General features: G+C 48.6%; 1 protein-coding gene across 3 annotated transcripts in view; it reads right to left on the bottom strand.

Annotated features, from left to right (window-relative positions):
• b4galnt1b (beta-1,4-N-acetyl-galactosaminyl transferase 1b) overlaps positions 1-20,032 on the bottom strand; it is a 161,312-nt gene that overhangs the window by 12,019 nt on the left and 129,261 nt on the right. For all 3 annotated transcript variants that reach the window (XM_039746603.1, XM_039746602.1, XM_039746604.1), the window contains exons 2-8: positions 11,569-11,772; positions 8,483-8,659; positions 6,284-6,390; positions 6,036-6,073; positions 5,397-5,577; positions 470-562; positions 188-375 (exon numbers count right to left, since the gene is read on the bottom strand). In XM_039746603.1, coding sequence (XP_039602537.1) covers positions 188-375; positions 470-562; positions 5,397-5,577; positions 6,036-6,073; positions 6,284-6,390; positions 8,483-8,659; positions 11,569-11,771 — 987 coding nt within the window. In that variant the 5' untranslated portion in view covers position 11,772. The remainder of the gene's footprint in view (positions 1-187; positions 376-469; positions 563-5,396; positions 5,578-6,035; positions 6,074-6,283; positions 6,391-8,482; positions 8,660-11,568; positions 11,773-20,032) is intronic.

Genomic DNA, 20,032 nt, shown 5'->3' with positions numbered 1-20,032 from the left:
ACAACGGGTGGGCTGATAAGTGGACCGGAAGGTGACCAACTAAAGGTGACCCAGTGACACAAAGGCACAGCTTAAGAAGTGGAAATCACTCTGGTCATCCAAGATGATCCACTTTGTGGTCAGCTGACCCAGGGGGCGGAGCAGAAGGAGACGGGGCTCCACCTTCTAAACAGGCGGCAGGGCTCACCTTGCCAAAGGGCATGAAGTATTGCTCGATGTACGGCCCCTGGACCCTCTCGGGCTGCTCGCTGTCATCTGCGATGACAATGGTGACCGTCGGGTAGAAGCGCCGGATGCTGTCAATCAGGGTGCGGAGTTTGTCATAGCGCAGGAAGGTCTTGGTGGCGATGGTGACCAAGTTGCTAATGTTATACCCTGTAAACACAGACAGGAAGGTGGCACGGCCTCATCACTCTGGCAACTCACCTACAGCCAACAGGCTGGCACTGCCATCCATGGACATACATACCGTCCTCCGATCCGGTGTCATAAAGCTTTGGCACCACGGCATGGCGGATCTTGATGGTGAAAGACGCCTGGTGTCCGTCTGTCCCAAACTGCACTGAAAAACAACAAGGGGAACTTCCTGAAATTTCAATCACATAACTGGCATGAGGGTGGCACTCTTTTGGGTCTTGCTGCACACCTCACAGTCTCTGCCTGGCTTCCCTTTCACCTGTAGCCCTTAGTGGGGGCATGTCACCTCAGGGGACCCCCATGCTGAGCATCTGACTGTCAACGTCGTAAAATGAACTGCAAGTCAAAATGGTGAGATGACCTCAGAGTTAAATAAACCAACAAACGCATGGTGGAGCTGAGGTGGGCTTCATAACAGGTCACAATGCAGGACGCTACTCTAATGTCACAGCGGCTACACAGGGGACCGTAAGGTCACACGTGCAAAGCCCACCACAGGCTCTTTATCACTTCACCTAAGAGGACAATTAAAAGAACTTTGAAGAACATGCAGGAGCCCACCAATGACCCACTTGCTCTCCCACCCTCATCCTTGGAGTCCATGGAGAAGTCCAGAGCACCCACGACTTTGTCAGAAGTGAGTAAGTCACGGACACCCAGGGGGCATCAGACACATTGAGGAGACGGGGATCATCAAGGCCGTGCCAGCCAGGTCACCACTCATGGGCTGGCTGACCTTCCTAAGCTGAATGTTACAGAGAGGCGGATGGTGAGCCCCGCGATGAAGAAGAGTGAACCAGCACCCACAGCAGAGATCAGGAAAACAAGCAAAGATCAAAGCATCTCCAACGTGGGCTCTTCAGCTAAAGTCTCGTAATCAGTAGCGGGGTCTGAGCAAAGACCACCACAACAGAAAGAGATAACTTCAAAACAACAACCCACTGACACATTCAAGTATCGTCCCACCATAGCAGGAGGGGGTCAGCACTGAAGCTCAAAAAAAGAAAGACCACCTCTCTATCCAACCTCCTCCACTATGGTCCACCACCCACCACTTACCACACTTAACATAAACCAGCCATTTAACCAGGATGGACAGACGCACTGACACTGGTCAATCCCAGCCCATGGACCAGTATCTTCAACTAGGGACCCCCAGCCCAGAATAATTCACTATAGGGGGATATTCCCAGTAACTCAACAGGGGGACACAAGTGAGATGGAAACTGGCCTTCCAGTTCTGGCTAAATAGCCGACCACTGGGCAAGCAGAGGTGTGTCTGGGCATCCAAAGTGACCTGCACATCTTCAACCTTAGCAGCCACACTTGAGAGGACACTGGACACTCGTGGACCCCCAGCATGTCTGTCAGTAACTCAAATGAAGGTCGGGTCGAGGGGCAGGCACTGGTACAGAGCCTTGCCTCACCCACCACAAGTCAAAATGGCTCGGGACCCGGGTTGGCAACCCCCCGAGGCAGACACGTGGTCCAATTAGACCCCCCCAACCCCCACAGAAATGACTCTGTATCTGCCACAGCCAGCTGTTACGTGGACGTCCCCTTGGCCTGGTCCTCAACAATGAGCCGGACCACCCTCGGGTAATGGCGCCACATGGCTGTAGTGCTGTAACTGATGCCCCCTCATAGTGCAGGTGATATGCCGCTTTAGGGACTCTGTGAGCAACATAAAGTCACACCAGTGGAGCCCATGATGCACATAAATGAAGACCCCCCCTAACCCTCTAACCCAAAGAGACACACATGAAGGAGTCGAGTCTTCATCTCAGGTCACTGGATAGCGTCCATGTCTCACAAATTGACAGCACCAGGACTCTAAAGACTTGGACCTTTGTCCTTTTGTGCCACACACCCCTTTCCAGTGACCTCATGACCCTCATCTCCGTCTGCTGACTTCATAGGAAGAGTCACCAGAGTCACATGAATGTCACCGCCGTGGTCAGTAAACCTCTCAATGACGAGGTTGACTCTCAGACAGACCCCAAGAGGTCATTAAAGGCCTGGATCAGGCCTAGGCATAGGCGAAGTAGGCAACCGCCTAGGGCCCCGACGTCCGGGGGGCCCCGGATCGACGGCGGCCAGGCAATCTCACATGTTTAAATCACGTGGGCCAGCGGGAGTTTGAGTCAAGATCTCTATGGGTCGAACGTTCACATCAGTGAATCAGCCCTCATCATCATTCGTCGAAGAAGAAAGAAGAAGTCAAGATCTCATAAATCCTTCCACCTCGCAGCTAACTACTCTGGGCGAAAAAGGGACGCAGGGTGATGACCTCGTAACGGGCCCCTGGACCCCCCTTTCGCCTAGGGCCCCATAATACCTAAGAACGGGCCTGCCTGGATGTTGGTTTTTATCAGGACACTCGCAAGCCCAGACACTCAGACCCCTCACGCAGTCTCTCGAGACCCCCGATCAGAGCCCCCATGGACAACGTGAAGATCACAGCACTTTGCAACAGGCTGAGATGGAATCTGGAAATGTTTTCAGCATGCTGGGCAGAGACTTTGTCCCAAGTGGTCCTTCTGAGACTGAGAACCACTTGGAGCCCCCCATCATAGACGTCTTTGACTCAACAAGTACCCACCCATGGCAGTCATGCGTGTCAGTGGGAAAAGGGCGTTGGCACAGGTGGCAGATTTCATCTTCTGATTCAGGTTGGACAGTTGGGAGACTGGACAAGATAAGGGGCATTTGTCCATCCTTAATGACCTCAGCACCTGCACTGGACCCTGGAGAGCATGGTGGACCCCAGGCCATGGCCCTGGAAAGATCTTCAGCGAAAGGTAAATCCCACCAGGGGAACATGAGTGAAATTTAAACTGGAGGAGAGAATACAAGGACCACATAGTAGACCTTCTGCTCGCTCCATTATTTTGAAGATTGGCATTATGAGGACAGAAGGGCTCTGCGTTGTGTGACATTCAGCTCCCCAGACTCCCGGTGGCACGAGGAGCCACTTAAGACATGAAGTTTTATGGCCACCTACAGATGTTTCACCCTGGACTTGAGACTTGAGGTGGTCACCACCACCCATTCTGAGCTACTCAGCATGCTGGCTTCAGATTCCAGCCCAAATGCTCTCCTTGAGGCTGAGACCCTTCACAGATGTCTTTAACCCGACAAAAACCCACCTCTGTTGGCCTCATGTGTGTTTGGGGGTGGAATTGGGTGTCAGTGTAGGTGACAAACTCCAGCTGCTGGTTCGGTTAGATAGTTAAGGACTTGACTTCAGTGTTATGAACTGGGAGGTCAAAGCACCAGAATGCGAGTCTTAGTAAGTTCCAAAAAGCACTTCCAGAAATGACCACTAGAGGGGGAACTCCCTTCAAAAACCCTAGCTAGACACATAAAGGGCCTCACAGAATCAAAAAAATAAAACGGTTAGTTTCCACAAACTGCCCAGAGGCACAAAAGAAAGCTCAGTGGAGTACGAGAGGGAAAGCGGAACTGTCCATAACACAAAGGCAAACGAGTCGCAATGCGGATATCAAAAACAGAGCAAGATGGTGAAGAACTGGAAGAAGAACAGCAAGAGGCACAAGAACTCACCGACTCCATTCACAATGAACCATCAGGGAGACCCTCCAGACCACCCCATGGGTGCCCAATCCCCACATACCCACTCAGTGGGAACCCTGCTATGCGATGGAGTTACCATTGCTGAAAATGTCACCCACACTGTGCCTGAATCCCTAAAGGTGAGTCCATTACAAACTTCATCCCACCATGCATGTGGGGGTCTGAACCCCATAAGGACTCCTATTGCAGGAGCTCATCAGAACCCCAGGTTAAGTGTAAAGGCTTTGCCAAAACCTACTAAGAGCTAAGACCCCCCATCTACACAACATCTCATACCCCCAGGTGACTTCATCACAGAGCCCTGCCCCAGAAGCCTAAGAGCTCCACCTACATACTGTCCAGACTCATAAAGCTCCTCCCACACAGGACCTGACCCACAATTAGCAGTCATAGCCACGCCCCTAATCCTTAGAGCCCTATCAGGGTGAACCATTCAGAGCGCTTCCTTGAATTTTAGGAGCCCCACCCACTTAATGCTAACAATGACCCACACACAGCCTCTGAAATTTAGTGGGTGGAGCACTCAAGACCCCAACTCAAAACTTTAAAAAATTCCCCCCAATGTGCTGCTAGGGGCAGATGAGAGAATGATGGCCTCAATCTTAATGGATGAGGTCATCAGGGTGTCACTCAAACATCACATTCATTCCACCACACATGTTGGGGTTGTGAACCTCATAAGGACTCAGCAACTCCATTCCCAATGACCCATCAGGGAGACCCTCCAGATGTATTGGACAGATAGCAACTCCTGGTGGTGATTGGCAGGTTGTGCCCGCCTCTTGGGGGACGACCCACAAAACACATAGCAATATTATCATAAAGAATTGGCTCAACAAAAATATCAAAAACGGATATTAAACAAGGCCTTGAACCCCAGCCGGAGGGAGGAACCCTGAGATATAAGAGTAAGGCGCACCTGTCCATTCTTAGTGTCCAGCAGCCACAGTTAAGGCTTAAGGTTGACACTGGTGAACGCCAGCCCATGTGCCAGTAACATAAATGAAGACCCCTCTAACCCTAAAAAGGTGGCTTACCAGTAAGGTAACAGGGGAGAACATAATGAGAAAGTGTCACGCCATCCCTTTGTCCCATTGTATTGAAGATGAGCATCAGGTGAACAGACAGGTGTTGTGTTTTGTGACCTTCATGCTCTCCAGCCCCCCCACCGCATCAGGAGCTTTACTGGCATGAGCTTCACACTGGACGTGAGGCTTCAGCACCAGCTCAAGGTGAACAGCGCCACCCACAGGCTCCTTCCTAAAGCAGCGTAGCATGCTGGGTCCAGACTCTTTATTTATGAGCCTGAGGCCCAGTTGAAGACCACGCCCAAACCCCCCCCCATCCCCCGTCCTCACTTGCCACACCTAACAAGGACCCACCTGTGTCAGCTGTGTGTGGGTGAAACAGGGTGTTGGTGTAGGTGACAAACTCCAGCTGCCGGTTCAGGTGAGACAGACGAGGACTGGACAAGGTAAGGAGCATCTGTTTGTCCCCAGCGACCTTCACTTCCTCAACCTCGGCAGCCACACTGAAGGTGCCCAGGGTTGCTGTGAGGTTCACCTGAAAGTAGAGGCAGACGGTTAGTTTAGAGGTTGCCTGCTTGTCATCTCCTGAAAGCACCAATGCAGGAAGACGTCTCACCCTCTGGCATGACGACCCCACCAAGCTATGAGTGAAGCTGGACATGGACTCCTCACGACGACCAAAAACCAGGGGACACACCAGGAAATCCATAACAACCCTACCATTATGTCTGTGTGCCCACCTTGTGCAGATTAGTTCCACCAAGATTCAACCAAAGGTGACCCCTTAACCCTCTGAGGGCCACAAACCCTTCATGTGATCCGAATCAATGTACGGGACAACACTCAGGAGATGGAAAAGAAGGCCCACTCTGGGGTCTGTAAGGGGGTGGCACCCCACCTAGAGAGTCTTTATGACATATGCCATAACACCAACAATGTCCCATTTGAACCTCACTTGGCCACCCCTTCCCAATTTGACGTAAATCACCTTACCCAGTAAATCTCTTTCGGGGGGGCCTGCAAGCTGAGACCTAAAAAGACAAAAAACAAAAATGAAAATCAGGAGGCACAGGTGGTCTTCCAAAGGGTGCCAGGAATGACACAGTTGAGGACTGGGGGTCCGTCATCATGCCTTTGTCATTTTTTTCTTTCTCTCCTTTTCAGCCCCCATTTTGTTTATTTCAGATTCACTTCACTTGTAGTTGGACTCACCAGCCACCCAGAAGCCCATGAGCTCCTACCTGGAATGAGGATTGTCTTCAGGGGTCGCACCTCCAAACCTTGTGTTGGGTACTCCAGGGGGCTGTTGGCTTTTGCAAAGAGTAACTGATCGGCCGCTGACTGGTGCCTGGAAGAAGGAAAGAAATAAAGTTCTGCATCTTAAACAACTAGAGAGTCACCCCCCAAAGGATGAGATTGAGAACCAGTTTGAACCTTAGTCATGAGCCATTCAGAGCCCCAATACCAGATGATCCTACTGTGTAAGTGTGGCATGACCACCCCATGGTGCCCAACCTCTACATACCCACTCAGAGGGAACCCTGCTATGTGATGGAGTTACCATTGCTGAAAATGTCACCCACACTGTGCCTGAATCCCTAAAGGTGAGACCATCACATACTTCATCCCACCATGCATGTGGAGGTCTGAACCCCATAAGGGCTCTTACTGCAGGAGCTCATCAGAACCCCCGCCATAAATAACCTGAAGTGTAAAGGCTTTGCCAAAACCTACTAAGAGCCCCCATTTACACAACATCTCAAACCCCCAGGTGACGTCATCACAGAGCCCTGCCCCTGAAGCCTTAGAGCTCCACCTACACACTGTCCAGACTCATAAAGCTCCTCCCACACAGGACCTGACCCACATTAAGCAGTCATTGCCCCGCCCCTAATCCTTAGAGCCCTGCCAGGGTGAACCATTCAGAGCGCTTCCAGAGCGCTTCCTTGAATTTTAGGAGCCCCACCCACTTAATGCTAACAATGACCCACACACTCTGAAAATGTAGTGGGTGGAGCACTCAAGGCTCCGCCTCAAAACTTTAACGAATTCCCCCCAATGTGCTGCTAGAAGCAGATGAGAGAATGATGGCTTGAATCTTAATGGATGAGGCTATCAGGGTGTCACTCAATCATCATGTGAATTCCACCACACATGTTGGGGTTGTGAACCTCATAAGGACTCACATCCTACTGCCTGAGCCAATCAAAACCTCAGCTGCACATAACCTGAACTATGAAGGCTGTGAGAGAACCAATCAGAGAATCAACAGTAAGTGCTTAAAACCTCCTAAGCAAGGCAGTCAAAGCCTAAGCTCCGCCTATACAGCACCATAACACTATTGGCTGAGGAACTCAAAGTTAAAATCTTCACCTACGCACTACCCACTTCCTCAGAGCCCCGCCTACATAGAACCCAAACTACACTAAAAGGGAGTCATAGTTCCGCCCCCCAATCCTGAGATCCCAGTATACACAACACTCTCAAAGTCAGAGCCCACCTCTGTACTTGAATTGTTATACCACCTTCTGCTAAGAGTGCCACCCAGTATAGGACAGGAATCCCAGTGGAAGGGGCAGTCACAGCCCCACCTCTGAGCTGTAATAGCCCCGCCTATCTTCTGTTAAGAATGCTGCCCACATATGATCTGAACATCAGTGGATGGGGCAGTTACAGCCCCGCCTCTGAACATTAATTGCTCTTCTTATCTACTGCTTTGAGTGCCACCCACACAGGGTGAAGATCAATGGCTTGGGCAGTCACAGCCCATTCTCTACAAATGAACATCTTCTCCTCCTCATCTTGTGCTCAAAGTGTTGCTCACATAGGACCAGGAACTTAGTGGGTGGGCTAATCCCCCCTGCCTCTAACAGCTCTACCATTTTCAGTCAGTGGGATAATCAGAGCTCCACCTCTGAACTTTAATAGCTCCACCCATCTTCTCCTAAGAGTGCCACCTACATAGGACTTGGCAGTACCAGCCCCAACTCTGACCTTTAATAGTTCTACCCATCTTCTGCTTAGAGTGCTGCCCAGAGTCCCACCCAGCACCAGTCCCCATCACAATACCCAACTTCTACTTGCCCACTAGTGGGGGAGTGAGTTAGAATTCTGGCACTGCCCATGAGTATCTCACCCATTGGGTGCTCAAGTCTAGTTAGGCAAGACCACCAGAGTTTCACCTGCACAGTGCCTGAAAACCGCAGTGTGATGCAATCAGACAGGCCTTCCCCCCACGAACCCCACCTACACAGCACTTGCAGCATCCTGTTTGAGGCAGTCAGAGCCACACCACCGAGCTTTAATACCTCTGCCCACATGGCATCTGAGCTCTGCTTGGCACCTGCATTTTCTGAGTGATGCGGTTAGCATCCTGTTCAGTGTTGTATCGAACACCCAGGACTTGGCCCACTCTTGGTGACCCCCACCCCCCGTCTTACCTCTGCAGAAAGCTACGATACTCCTGGGCGCGCCTCCTCTTCACGTCCTCCAGCTCGCTGGCATTGTAGGCATTCTGGAAGGTGGCTACATTCACTTGGGAGAAGAGCTGGGCAGAAAAGGGCAGGTTAAGGATGTTCTCCTCCCGTTCACACTGGCAAAAATTGTGAGAGAGAAGCCTGAAGAGGGATAAGTAAAGAGATCCCTTTGAGTGAGGCCTACAGCCACACCCCACCTGGAACCCCACCCTGTTGCCCCCCACTTGTTGCCACTGTATGCCAACTGTTTCAGCTCACAACAACCCAAACGAAACCCCTGGTTTGGCACCTCTGAAGGCTGAGGAGTCACCTGAGGTGTGGTCTGCATAGCTTTGTGCTCTACAGGTGCACTGGTGACAATGAAGTCAGCATGAAAATGAGTCCTGGATGGATCTCGGCATTGGGCATGGGCACTACCCACCTTCATCACAGTTGCACTGATGCCTAAACAGAATCCTGTTTCTTAACCTGCCTTCTCCCAGTTTGTGGACTGTAACACCCGGTAAATAGGACTATCGACCTACTGTATGCAAACGTTAAAGACGCATACAGCGCCACCCAGCTGCCTGCGCTTGGGAAAGCAGATCATAACCTGGTTCTGCTTCAGCTTCACTACAAACCAAGAGTGAAGGCGCTACCCAAAACCACACGCTCATTCAAGAAGTGGTCCTCTGAGGCAGAGCAGGCTCTGAGAGACGAACTATGGACTGGGATATCCTGCAGGGATCACATAGTGAGAACATTGAGGAGGTTGTTGGCTGCGCTACTGATTACATCAACTTCTGTATGGACATTGTAGTTCCAGTAAGAACAGTACGCTGCTATGCTAACAACAAGCCATGGATTACAAGTGACATCAAAGGCCTTTTGAACCAGAAGAAAATGGCTTTTAAAGGCGGTGATCAGCATGAGCTCAAGCACATGTAGAAGGAACTCCAAGTCCAGCTCAGGGCGTCGAAAGAGCAGTACAGGAGAAAGATGGAGGAGAAGTTGCAGAATAACAGCATGAAGGAAGTGTGGGATGGGATGAAGATCATCACTGGCTGCAGCTCGAAGTGGGGTGCCACCATCGAGAGAGACGTGGAGAGAGCAAACCAGATGAACAACTTCAACAGGTTTGACCACCCTAACCCACTCTCACCTTGGAGTACTGCACCCTCCACCCATCCTTCTGCTGAGACCAGCATAGGTGAGACATCCCCACCCACAATTACAGCAGCCCAGGTGAGCAGAGAGCTGAGGAGACTTCGTGCCAGCAAAGCAGCGGGTCCAGATGGTGCATCACCACGACTGCTGAAGGCCTGTGTGCTGGAGCTGGGGAGTCCTCTTCAGCGCAACTTCAACCTGAGCCTGGAACAGGGAGAGTCCCGAGGCTTTGGAAAACATCTTGTATCACCCGAGTCCCAAAGGTATCACGTCCTAGTGAGCTGAATGACTTCTGGCCTGTCACTCTGACGTCACATGTGATGAAGACCATGGAGCGGCTGCTGCTTCACCACCTGAGGCCACAGGTCCACCACACCATCAATCCTCTGCAGTTCGCATACCAGGAGAAGGTGGCAGCGGAGGATGCCATCATCTACATGCTACACCGATCCCTCTCCCACTTAGACAGAGGCAGTGGTGCTGTAAGAATTATGTCCCTGGACTTCTCTAGCGCCTTCAACACCATCCAACCTCTGCTCCTTAGAGACAAGCTGACAGAGATGAGAGTAGATTCACACCTGGTATCATGGATCGTGGACTACCTTACAGACAGACCTCAGTATGTGCGTCTCGGGAACTGCAGGTCTGACATTGTGGTCAGCAGCACAGGAGCGCCACAGTGGACTGGACTTTCTCCGGTCCTGTTCAGCCAACATACATCAGACTTCCAATACAACTCGGAGTCCTGCCACGTGCAAAAGTTCACTGACGACACTGCTATGGTGGGCTGCATCAGGAGTGGGCAGGAGGAGGAGTATAGGAACCTAATCAAGGACTTTGTTAAATGGTGCGACTCAAACCACCTACACCTGAACACCAGCAAAACCAAGGAGCTGGTGGTGGATTTTAGGAGGCCCAGGCCCCTCATGGACCCCACCAGAGGTGACTGTGCAGAGGGTGCAGACCTTTAAATACTGGGAGTGCAGCTGGATGATAAACTGGACTGGACTGCCAATACTGATGATCTGTGTAAGAGAGGACAGAGCTGACTATACTTCATTAGAAGGCTGGCGTCCTTCAACATCTGCAATAAGATGCTGCAGATGTTCTACCAGACGGTTGTGGTGAGCGCCCTCTTCTACGGTGGTGTGCTGGGAGGCAGCATAAAGAAGAGGGACACCTCACAACTGGACAAACTGGTGAGGAAGGCAGGCTCTATTGTAGGCACGGAGCTGGGCAGTTTGACATCCGTGGCAGAGCGACGGGCTGAGCAGACTCCTGTCAATCATGGAGAATCCACTGCATCCACTGAACAGGATCATCTCCAGACAGAGGAGCAGCTTCAGAGACAGACTGCTGTCACCATCCTGCTGCACTGACAGACTGAGGAGACCCCACACTATGTGACTCTTCAATTCCACCCAGGGGGGTAAACGTTAACATTATACAAAGTTATTGTCTGTTATACCTGCATTGTTATCACTCTGATATTTAATATTGTTATTATCAGTATGCTGCTGCTGGAGTAGGTGAGTGTACCCTTGGGATTAATAAAGTATCTATCTAGTAGGCTTTCATTAAATCCCCACAAACAAGTCACTGGTATCCTGCCAACTACTACATTCCTCCTCCTTCCCAACTACCAGAGGTCAAAAGATGATTGTGAATGCCCTGGCATGAACTACCAACCAACTCGACACATCTTCTACTGCTCACCAACAAGACCCTCCTAAACTGGCAGATCTGAACCTGTGTGTCCCCAAGTCTTCCTCTGTGCTGGCCTAGCTTTATAGTGCCCCTAGTTGGGACCCCAAGGTGATTCCTTTTCCTAACATATCTAAGGTAGCACTCAGGGTGATAGATGCTATATAATACCTAACAAGGTGGCATGATGCCACACTCACCTCATGACATCACTCTTCGTCCGGATCGGGATGTGCGCGTACTTCTGGGATGGGATGTGCACTTCGGGCTCTGGGTTCCCCCTAGTCCCATAATGGATGTTGACTACGCTGTAGGGCTTCATGGACCACGTGAAGAGGAAGAAGCACGCCAGAGGCACCGCAGCCAAAAGCACCACACACAGGTGTCTTCGTGAGGCACGCATCCTGCCGAACAAAAAAAGGGAATCTGGTTGAGTCACGTGCACCTGGACGCTCTTTTATTTTTATCTCATTGTAACCTTAGCACACACCTGCTGGTCACGCCCCATATTGGATTTCAGCCCTGACTGCTGGGGCCCTCAAGTGTCAAGGAGGGCAATGCCAATTGGGGCCGAGTCACACTAACACCTGTGTGAGAGCCCAAGAGGACAGCCGGGTAACGACACACACACCAAAGGGATAATAACCAGCTGCATGGCACTCCCAAAGCCAGAGACACTAAAAGTGACATTAGTTTACTGCCACCATGGTGGTGGTGGTAGGTGTGTGGGGGGGGGGGAGTCCTGGCAGCAATTCTAAGACCTCCACTAAAGCGATTGAGCAAAGAGGCATAGAGTGATAAGCCTTCTTCTACATACAAAGATGCCACGAGGAAGAATCTCCCAACCCTGCACTCCTCTCAACCTATGCACTGGGTACACAGAAAGAAAGGCAGCTGACCACCTGAGGACCCCCCGCCCTCAAACTCCTGGCTCCTTATAGACTCTGTAGAGTGTAGATGGTGAGCCAAAAAATATCCAATACACAGAGCCAATCAAAACCTCAGCTGCACATAACCTGAACTATGAAGGCTGTGAGAGAAGAAGAAAGGATGAGGCTATCAGAGTGTCACTCAATCATCACGTAAATTCCACCACACATGTTGGGGCTGTGAACCTCATCAAGACTCACATCCCACTGCCTGAGCCAATCAAAACCTCAGCTGAAAATAACCTGAACTATGAAGGCTGTGAGAGAACCAATCAGAACATCCACTGTAGGTGCTTAAAACCTCCTAAGCAAGGCAGTCAAAGCCCTAAGAGCTCCGCCTACACAGCACCATAACACTATTGGCTGAGGAACTCGGAGAGCTCTGCCCCTTCAAACCTAAAATCTTCACCAATACACTACTAGCATTTTCAGAGCCCCGCCTACATAGAACCCAAACTACACTAAAACAGGGAGTCATAGTTCCGCCCCCCAATCCTGAGATCCCAGTATACACAACACTCTCAAGGTCAGATCCCCACCTCTGAACTTGAATTGTTATACCACTTTCTGCTAAGAGTGCCACCCAGTATAGGACAGGAATCCCAGTGGGTGGGGCAGTCACCACAGCCCCGCCTCTAAACTGTAATAGCCCCGCCTATCTTCTGCTAAGAATGCTGCCCACCCAGGATCTGAACATCATTGGATGGGGTAGTCACAGCCCCGCCTCTGAACATTAATTGCTCCTCTTTTCTACTGCTTAAGAGTGCCACCCACACAGAGTGAAGATCAATGGGTGGGGCAGTCACAGCCCATTCTCTACAAATTAATAACTCCTCCTCCCCATCTTGTGCTCAAAGTGTTGCTCACATAAGACCAGAAACTCAGTGGGTGGGCTAATAAACAAAGAGCTCCACCATTTTCAGTCAGTGGGATAATCAGAGCACAACAAAGGCTTCCTGAGCCAAAACTACCAACCTAAAAAGCAAATGGAAATGGAGAGCCAGTGGGATTGCCTGAACATGTAGGGTCTTGTGGTGAAAGGCACTATATAATGATGTAACAACAACGCAAAATGTCAGAATGCATCAAGAGTGTCCAGTCCTGCTGAAGGCCAGTATTGGTCAAAGATGCCATCCTGGACAGACACAATAGCATGGTTAAGTGCCACCTCCCCTGCCAAGGCCCTGAAATTTCTTTTTTCTTATTGTCTCAATTTTCACCGAGTCAGAGGAGTTTTGAACCTCCATAGCCTGGCCTCCCCATCATGAACCTTCAACCAGTCAGACGGGCACTCCAGTACTGGCACCATAAATCACCCAGGCACATCACCTCACCGGCCATGATGTGCTGCACCTGGAATGTAGCTTGGAGTCCTGTTCACTATGAACAGGCGCTATATGAAATCAGAAGAACCTGAACATGCACACTGTGTGACCCTGAGGGAAGCACTTCACGTGGCACTCCTGGTGTTGAGGAAATAGTTAAACAGTTATATTGAGCTGGTAAAGTAGCTTGGCATGGCGGACACTATGGAAAGGCGCTATATAATAAAGCAGCTTGCCATACTGTACACCTTGGAAAGGCACTGGCACTACACACAAAAATAGTTTCTCCTGGATTCCACTATGGAAATGTGCTACATAATAAAATAGCTTATTATAGTGATTAGTACTGAAAGGCGCTATATAATAAGTAGCATCCCATAATATTCAATTCAGAGAGACACTATATAATAAAGCAATTTGTCATAGTGTGCCCTATGGAAAAGCACTATACACTAAAGTAGCTTATTATAACACCCACCATGGAAAGGCACTACATACTAAAACAGCTTGCCATAGTGCCTACTTTGTAAAGGTGCTATACAATAAAGCAGCTTATTATAGTCATTATACTGAAAGGCACTATATAATAAAACAGAATGCCATAGTATTCACTATAGGTACACACTACATAATAAACTAGCTTGGCATGGTGTTCAATACAGAAAGGTGCTAATTAATAAATTGGCTTCCCATAGTGTTCAGAACAAAAAGGCACTATATAATAAAGGAACTTGTCATAGTGTTTCAAATGGAAAGGGTCTACAGAATAAAGTAGCTTATCATAGTGTTGACTTCTGAAAGGCACTATATAATAAAGCAGCTTGCCATGGTGTGCACGATGGAAAGACAAGTATCCCTCCATCCATTATCCAACCCGCTATATCCTAACTAGATTAGTCTGCTGGAGCCAATCCCAGCCAACACAGTACACAAACCCCAGGCAGGGTGTCAGCCCACCACAGGGCACACACGCACCAGGGAGAATTTAGAATCGTCAATACACCTAACCTGCATGTCTTTGGACTGTGGGAGGAAAGCCACGCAGACACAGGGAGAACATGCAAACTCCACACAGGGAGGACCCGGAAAGCGAACCCAGGTCTCCTAACTCTGAGGCAGCAGCACTACCCACTGCGCCACTGTGCCACCCGGAAAGACAAGTATTCACTATAGAAATGCATTAAAATTGCATACTGAAATATTTAGTGTTCAAAGACACCTTATAATCAAGTAGACCGTTTTCCATGGAAAGGCGCTATATAATAAAGGAGCTTGCCACAGTACAATAAATGAGCTCGTTTTGGCGTTTATTATGGGAAGGCACTATATGGACTTCTAATTACAGCCTTTTCCCCTTCAACTGGGTCCACTGTGTGATTTGAGCAAATCATTTCACCTGCCTGTGGTCCGCTTTTTAAATACAGAAGCACCTGTACTGTCCCTGCTACGTGACTTGCGGTGGAGTCCACTATGGAAAGGCACTATATGAGCTCCTAAGTACCCACATCCAGAGCTCTCTCACTGCGTGAGCCTACAAGTGCCACCACGTCTAACACTTTAGAAACAACAAAACGCCTGCACTGTACCTAATAAACTTGCTTCTTGTGGTATTCACGATGCTATATAATAAAAGTCATAAATAAATAAACAATGCCCACCCAAGTGACCCAGGTTCAACCTCGTGACCTGATCGCATCACACTGTTTAAACACAGAAGCGCCTCTACTGCACCTGTTGAGTATCTTGATAGGGAGTTGATAATGGAAAGGCGCTATATGAAGCTCACCTCTCACTCCCACTGCGACCCTAAGGGAGTCGCTTCATTTGATTCTTCTCACATTATAGAAATAGGCAACAAAATGGTTTTACGCGCAAGTATGGAGTCATACAAAGTCATCACTGTCACTGGCTGCCTGTGTCCCCAAAGCGAGCCACGTCAGCTGCAGATAAAGAAACGAGGAAGAAGCAGAAGGTCGTGGAGTCCCGTTTCCACTGCAGTGTGAATCAAAGTCAATTATGACGTAATAAAAGCTCAAGTTAAATATTGTAATTAAATAGCCCATCAATTACAATTATGCGTGCGCTTCAGTTTTTGTGAGACGGTTTCGCTGTGAAGCTCGCGGGACGGGGTGAGGCGCCGGGGGATTGGGGCGGGGAAACGATCCAAATCACGTGACTTAAACACGGCGGCAGTGAGGAGAATTCTGTCGATCGAAGTGGCGGCTACAGCTGTGAAGGACAAAGAATTGTGGGAACTCGGGGCTCCCATTGACTCGCGCTATTTGCACGTTGAGAGTCCAGCTATGTTATATGTGTTGGAGACGGTGGCACAGGAGACAGAGCTGGAGGTGGGCAGAGTTAAGAGATGCCAAGACTGGATAGGATTAGAAATGAGGACATTAGAGGGTCAGCTCAAGTTGGACGATTGGGAGACAAAGTCAGTGTTGGTTTGGACCTGTGCAGAGGAGAGATGAAGGGTATACTGGGAGAAGGATGTTAAGGACAGAGCTGCCAGGCAAAAGGAGAATAGGAAGGCCTGAGAGAAGATTTATGGATGTGGTGTGAGAGGACATGCAGGTGATGGGTGTGACAAAACAAGATGACGAGGACCGGAAAATACGGAAGAAGATGATCTGCTGTGGTGAATCCTAACGGGAGCAGCCGAACTAAGAAGAAGTTGAAAATGAAAATGCAAAGTGGAAAATGCAAACTTAATGAACAGCAGGTGGCGCCAGTGCTTTTTAAAGTTTGACTTTTGCTGTTGAGGCTGAAAATGAAATTGCAAATGGCGCTTTTTCCTTTTATGTTTAATTGTTGCACATAAATATTGAAAATTAAATTACAAGACAAGAGATTGCATTTTCATTTCCGTTTCTGCATAAAATACCTCCCCATAGATGAAAGGCACCCAAGCAGCTTTCCCAGTATAGTGTGGAAAGGCACTATATCAAATTGTGCCCATATGTGAGGCATTTCCCTTTTACTGCCAAGAATATCTTACTTTGTATCAGCGCCCTGACAGCAGCATCTCTACGACTGGCACTCTGCCATGCATTTGCATTGCTAGTGATGCTCCCCAAGGCCAGCAGCAGGTGCCGAGTGTCACCGTGTCACTTTGTCTCATCCATCATGCAAAAACCAAGCCTGTTGCTTTAGGGATGATGCCATCATTTACCCCTGCATCTGCCATTTGTCATCCTGCTGACACGACATGGAAGAATCTAGAAGAGAAGCCAATGCCACCTAACTGAATTGAACTTGAGAGAAAGGCGCTATATAAAACAAAGACTGGTGCAGATTATTAGAGAGAAATTGCTCCTCTTAATTAATGACACATTAAACGACACTGTGAAAGAAGACAAGGTGGCACTGAGAGTGGCAGTCAAAATAAACTAGGGTGGCAAGTCCTCTCTGCGCAGTGCACTCTTTACAAATGACAATAGATAGATGGCTGGCATGGTGGCACAGCAGTGCATTTGTGGTTGAGCTTCCATTTTATTCCTGTATCTATGCACAAATTGGCCAGTGATGGTGTTTGTGTCAGTGTGCCATGCAATTGGCTGGCATCACTCCACCTGGCATCACTTACTAGATAGACAATGGTGGCCTAAAGTCCCTTTGTGAGAAATAATGGTTGAGAAGTTTGGCGGGAGACACGAATGGCACAGCACTGCTGCCAAAGACCCTCAAGTATAGAATTGTAGACTGGGCCTCCGAAGGACTCGGGTGTGAGTGAATGTGCTCTGCTGTGGTGGTCTCTGCCTCCCTGAAAGTGGGGTCCCTGAGGTAAGAGGGTGGCTCCTGGCAGCACCACTTCCTCCATGTGCAGAGGGCTTTGCTTGCACTTTACATCTGATGTGTGGTGAAGGGTACTAAAGATGGCAGGTCACCTCTCAGGACTCAAGATGGTCACCTTACAGTGCAATGCAGGGGGGCACAGAGATCTGTCCATTTTCTTGGGGCCGCTGATTCCAAGATCAGAGGGAGCCGAGGAGTGTCCCTTGAGTACTGGGCACAGGTCAGGAGTCAGCACCAGACGCAATGCCAGTCCATCACCACCAGCGCAGATATTTACAGTATTGTAATGTGGGAGCAAAGCAGAGAACTGGAGAAAACACACACAGACACTGGGAGAACATGCAGACTGCGCTGGGCTTGAACCCGAGTCCTTAGTGTGCAAGGCCAACAGCTGAAACACAGAAAATAGAAACTTGTGGACAAGAGATGACCAATGAATGGGATTGAACAAACATGGGGAGTCCAAACAACACTGGAGAATTTGCCCGCACGGTGTGGAATCATCTAAAGACCTGCGGCCAAAAAATTAGCAACAGCGCGCTTCGGCAGCAAAGAAGAAGGGGCGGTGAGTTTACGCAGAACTGGGATCTGGGATCGGAATACTACTGAGATATCCGTTTGGACTTGGCTCATACTGAAAACCACGGCTCCTGAACTTACATGCTTCACCGGTCAACTTGTATAGTGCCCACTCAAGGGGCACCACAGACAGAAAAGAAGACAAAACCATGTAGGGCATGAGAAATTAGTAGCAGGCAACGTCACCAATGCCAGACACTGATGTTTTGTGTTCTTTAAAAGATCAGAAGTTTAAAATCAAAAATCCTCCTGGAGGCAGACGAGGCCAAAGTTGTCACAAATTGCATTCACACCACTGGCTTAATCCAATTCAGGGTTGGAGGGATGATGGGAACAGGGACAAGGCAGGAGACAACCTTGGACAAGGCATCATCCATACACACAATGACACAGGAACAGTTTAGAGTCAGCACTCAGTCGGAGTCCTTCACACACACACACACACACACACACACACACACACACACACACACACACACACACATGCATTTTGGAAGGAGACAACCTGCCAATCCCACACAGACCAGGTGCTGGAGCTGCTCACTAATGCATGAATCTACAGTACAATAAAACACTAAGGTCTGTGTGTGTGTGTGTGTGTGTGTGTGTGTGTGTGTGTGTCTGGTCCCTCAGAGCAATCTGAATAGTCAATTTTGGCTTTGCTTTGATTGGTCAGTTCAACATTGCTTTTATTAGTTAGTTTTGGCTTTGCTCTGATTGATCAATTTTGGTCTTGCTCCGACTGGTCAATTTGGCTTTGCTCTGATTGGACAGTTCAACTTCGATTTGATTGGCCAATTTTGGATTTACACTGATTGGTCAGTTTGGCTTTACACTAATTGATCAATTTTGGCTTTATTTGATTGGTAAATTCAACTTTGCTCTGATTGGTCAGTTCAGTTTTGCTCTGATTGGTCAATTTTTCCTTTGCTCTGAATGGTCAGTTTGGTTTACGCTTGTCTTTGGTTAAGATGTTAATTAGCAAGAGAAATTAGTCACTAATTAAGGAAAGGGCTTGAGTGAAACCCTACAGCCACAGTAGCGCTCCAGGGCAGAGTTGTAGACCACTGGAATAGGCAGTCTTAGATGGACTTCATGGTCCCAAGCTTGAGATGCTTGGTTTGGTGGAGTCATTGGATTAATTTCTTCTTCTACATGAAAGTTCTTGGAAAAGTGGAACTGTCATCCCTTTAGGAATGTGCCTTACATTATGAGGATGGAATGGCCATTGGGAACAACGGGAGAAACTGCAGTCGAGATAGAGATGGACGTGACATGATTGGGTCAGTATGCTACCACCTCTGGGCGACTGTCCAATCACATGATTGTGCTAACTCTTGGCCATCCCGCAGACATGAAAAAAGTGCGACAGATGTGTAGAAACGCAAGGGATTTTTTTTTCTTTTTGTAATTAGATTTTGCTCAAAGGACAGCAGCAAGGTCCACCTGTTTAAGAAAATTCATTCTTGCACATCTCCTCAGATCAACTGACAAAAATAGACTACAAAAAATCGTAGCTTACAGGAAGTCACATATTATCCCACAACCGCAGCAGTGATGGATAGCAAACTGAAAGATTAAGGACGTGTTTAAAAGAGGATGTCAAAGTCAGAAGATTTCTCTTTTTCTAAACTGTTTTATCTTCTAATTTACGAGGATTTCAAACAAGTCGGAGTGGAGTTAACAGGCGAGATATGAAAAGATGTTTACTTCGGACTAAAACCTCACTTTGACCATTCATTTTGGATAGATAGAAGGTGCTATTAGATATATAATATATATATATAGATAGATAGATATAGATGTGTAAGGCGCTATATAATAGATAGATAGATAGATAGATAGAAGGTGCTATTAGATAGATAGACAGATGTGTAAGGCGCTATATAATAGATAGATAGATAGATAGATAGATAGATAGATAGATAGATAGAAGGTGCTATTAGATAGATAGATAGATGTGTAAGGCGCTATATAACAGATAGATAGATAGATAGATAGATAGATAGATAGATAGATAGATAGATAGATAG

This window comes from Polypterus senegalus, chromosome 3, assembly GCF_016835505.1.
Source record: "Polypterus senegalus isolate Bchr_013 chromosome 3, ASM1683550v1, whole genome shotgun sequence".
Classification (NCBI taxonomy): domain Eukaryota; kingdom Metazoa; phylum Chordata; class Cladistia; order Polypteriformes; family Polypteridae; genus Polypterus; species Polypterus senegalus.
Note: the sequence above shows the minus strand (reverse complement) of the source record. Positions and strands in the feature narration are given on the sequence as shown.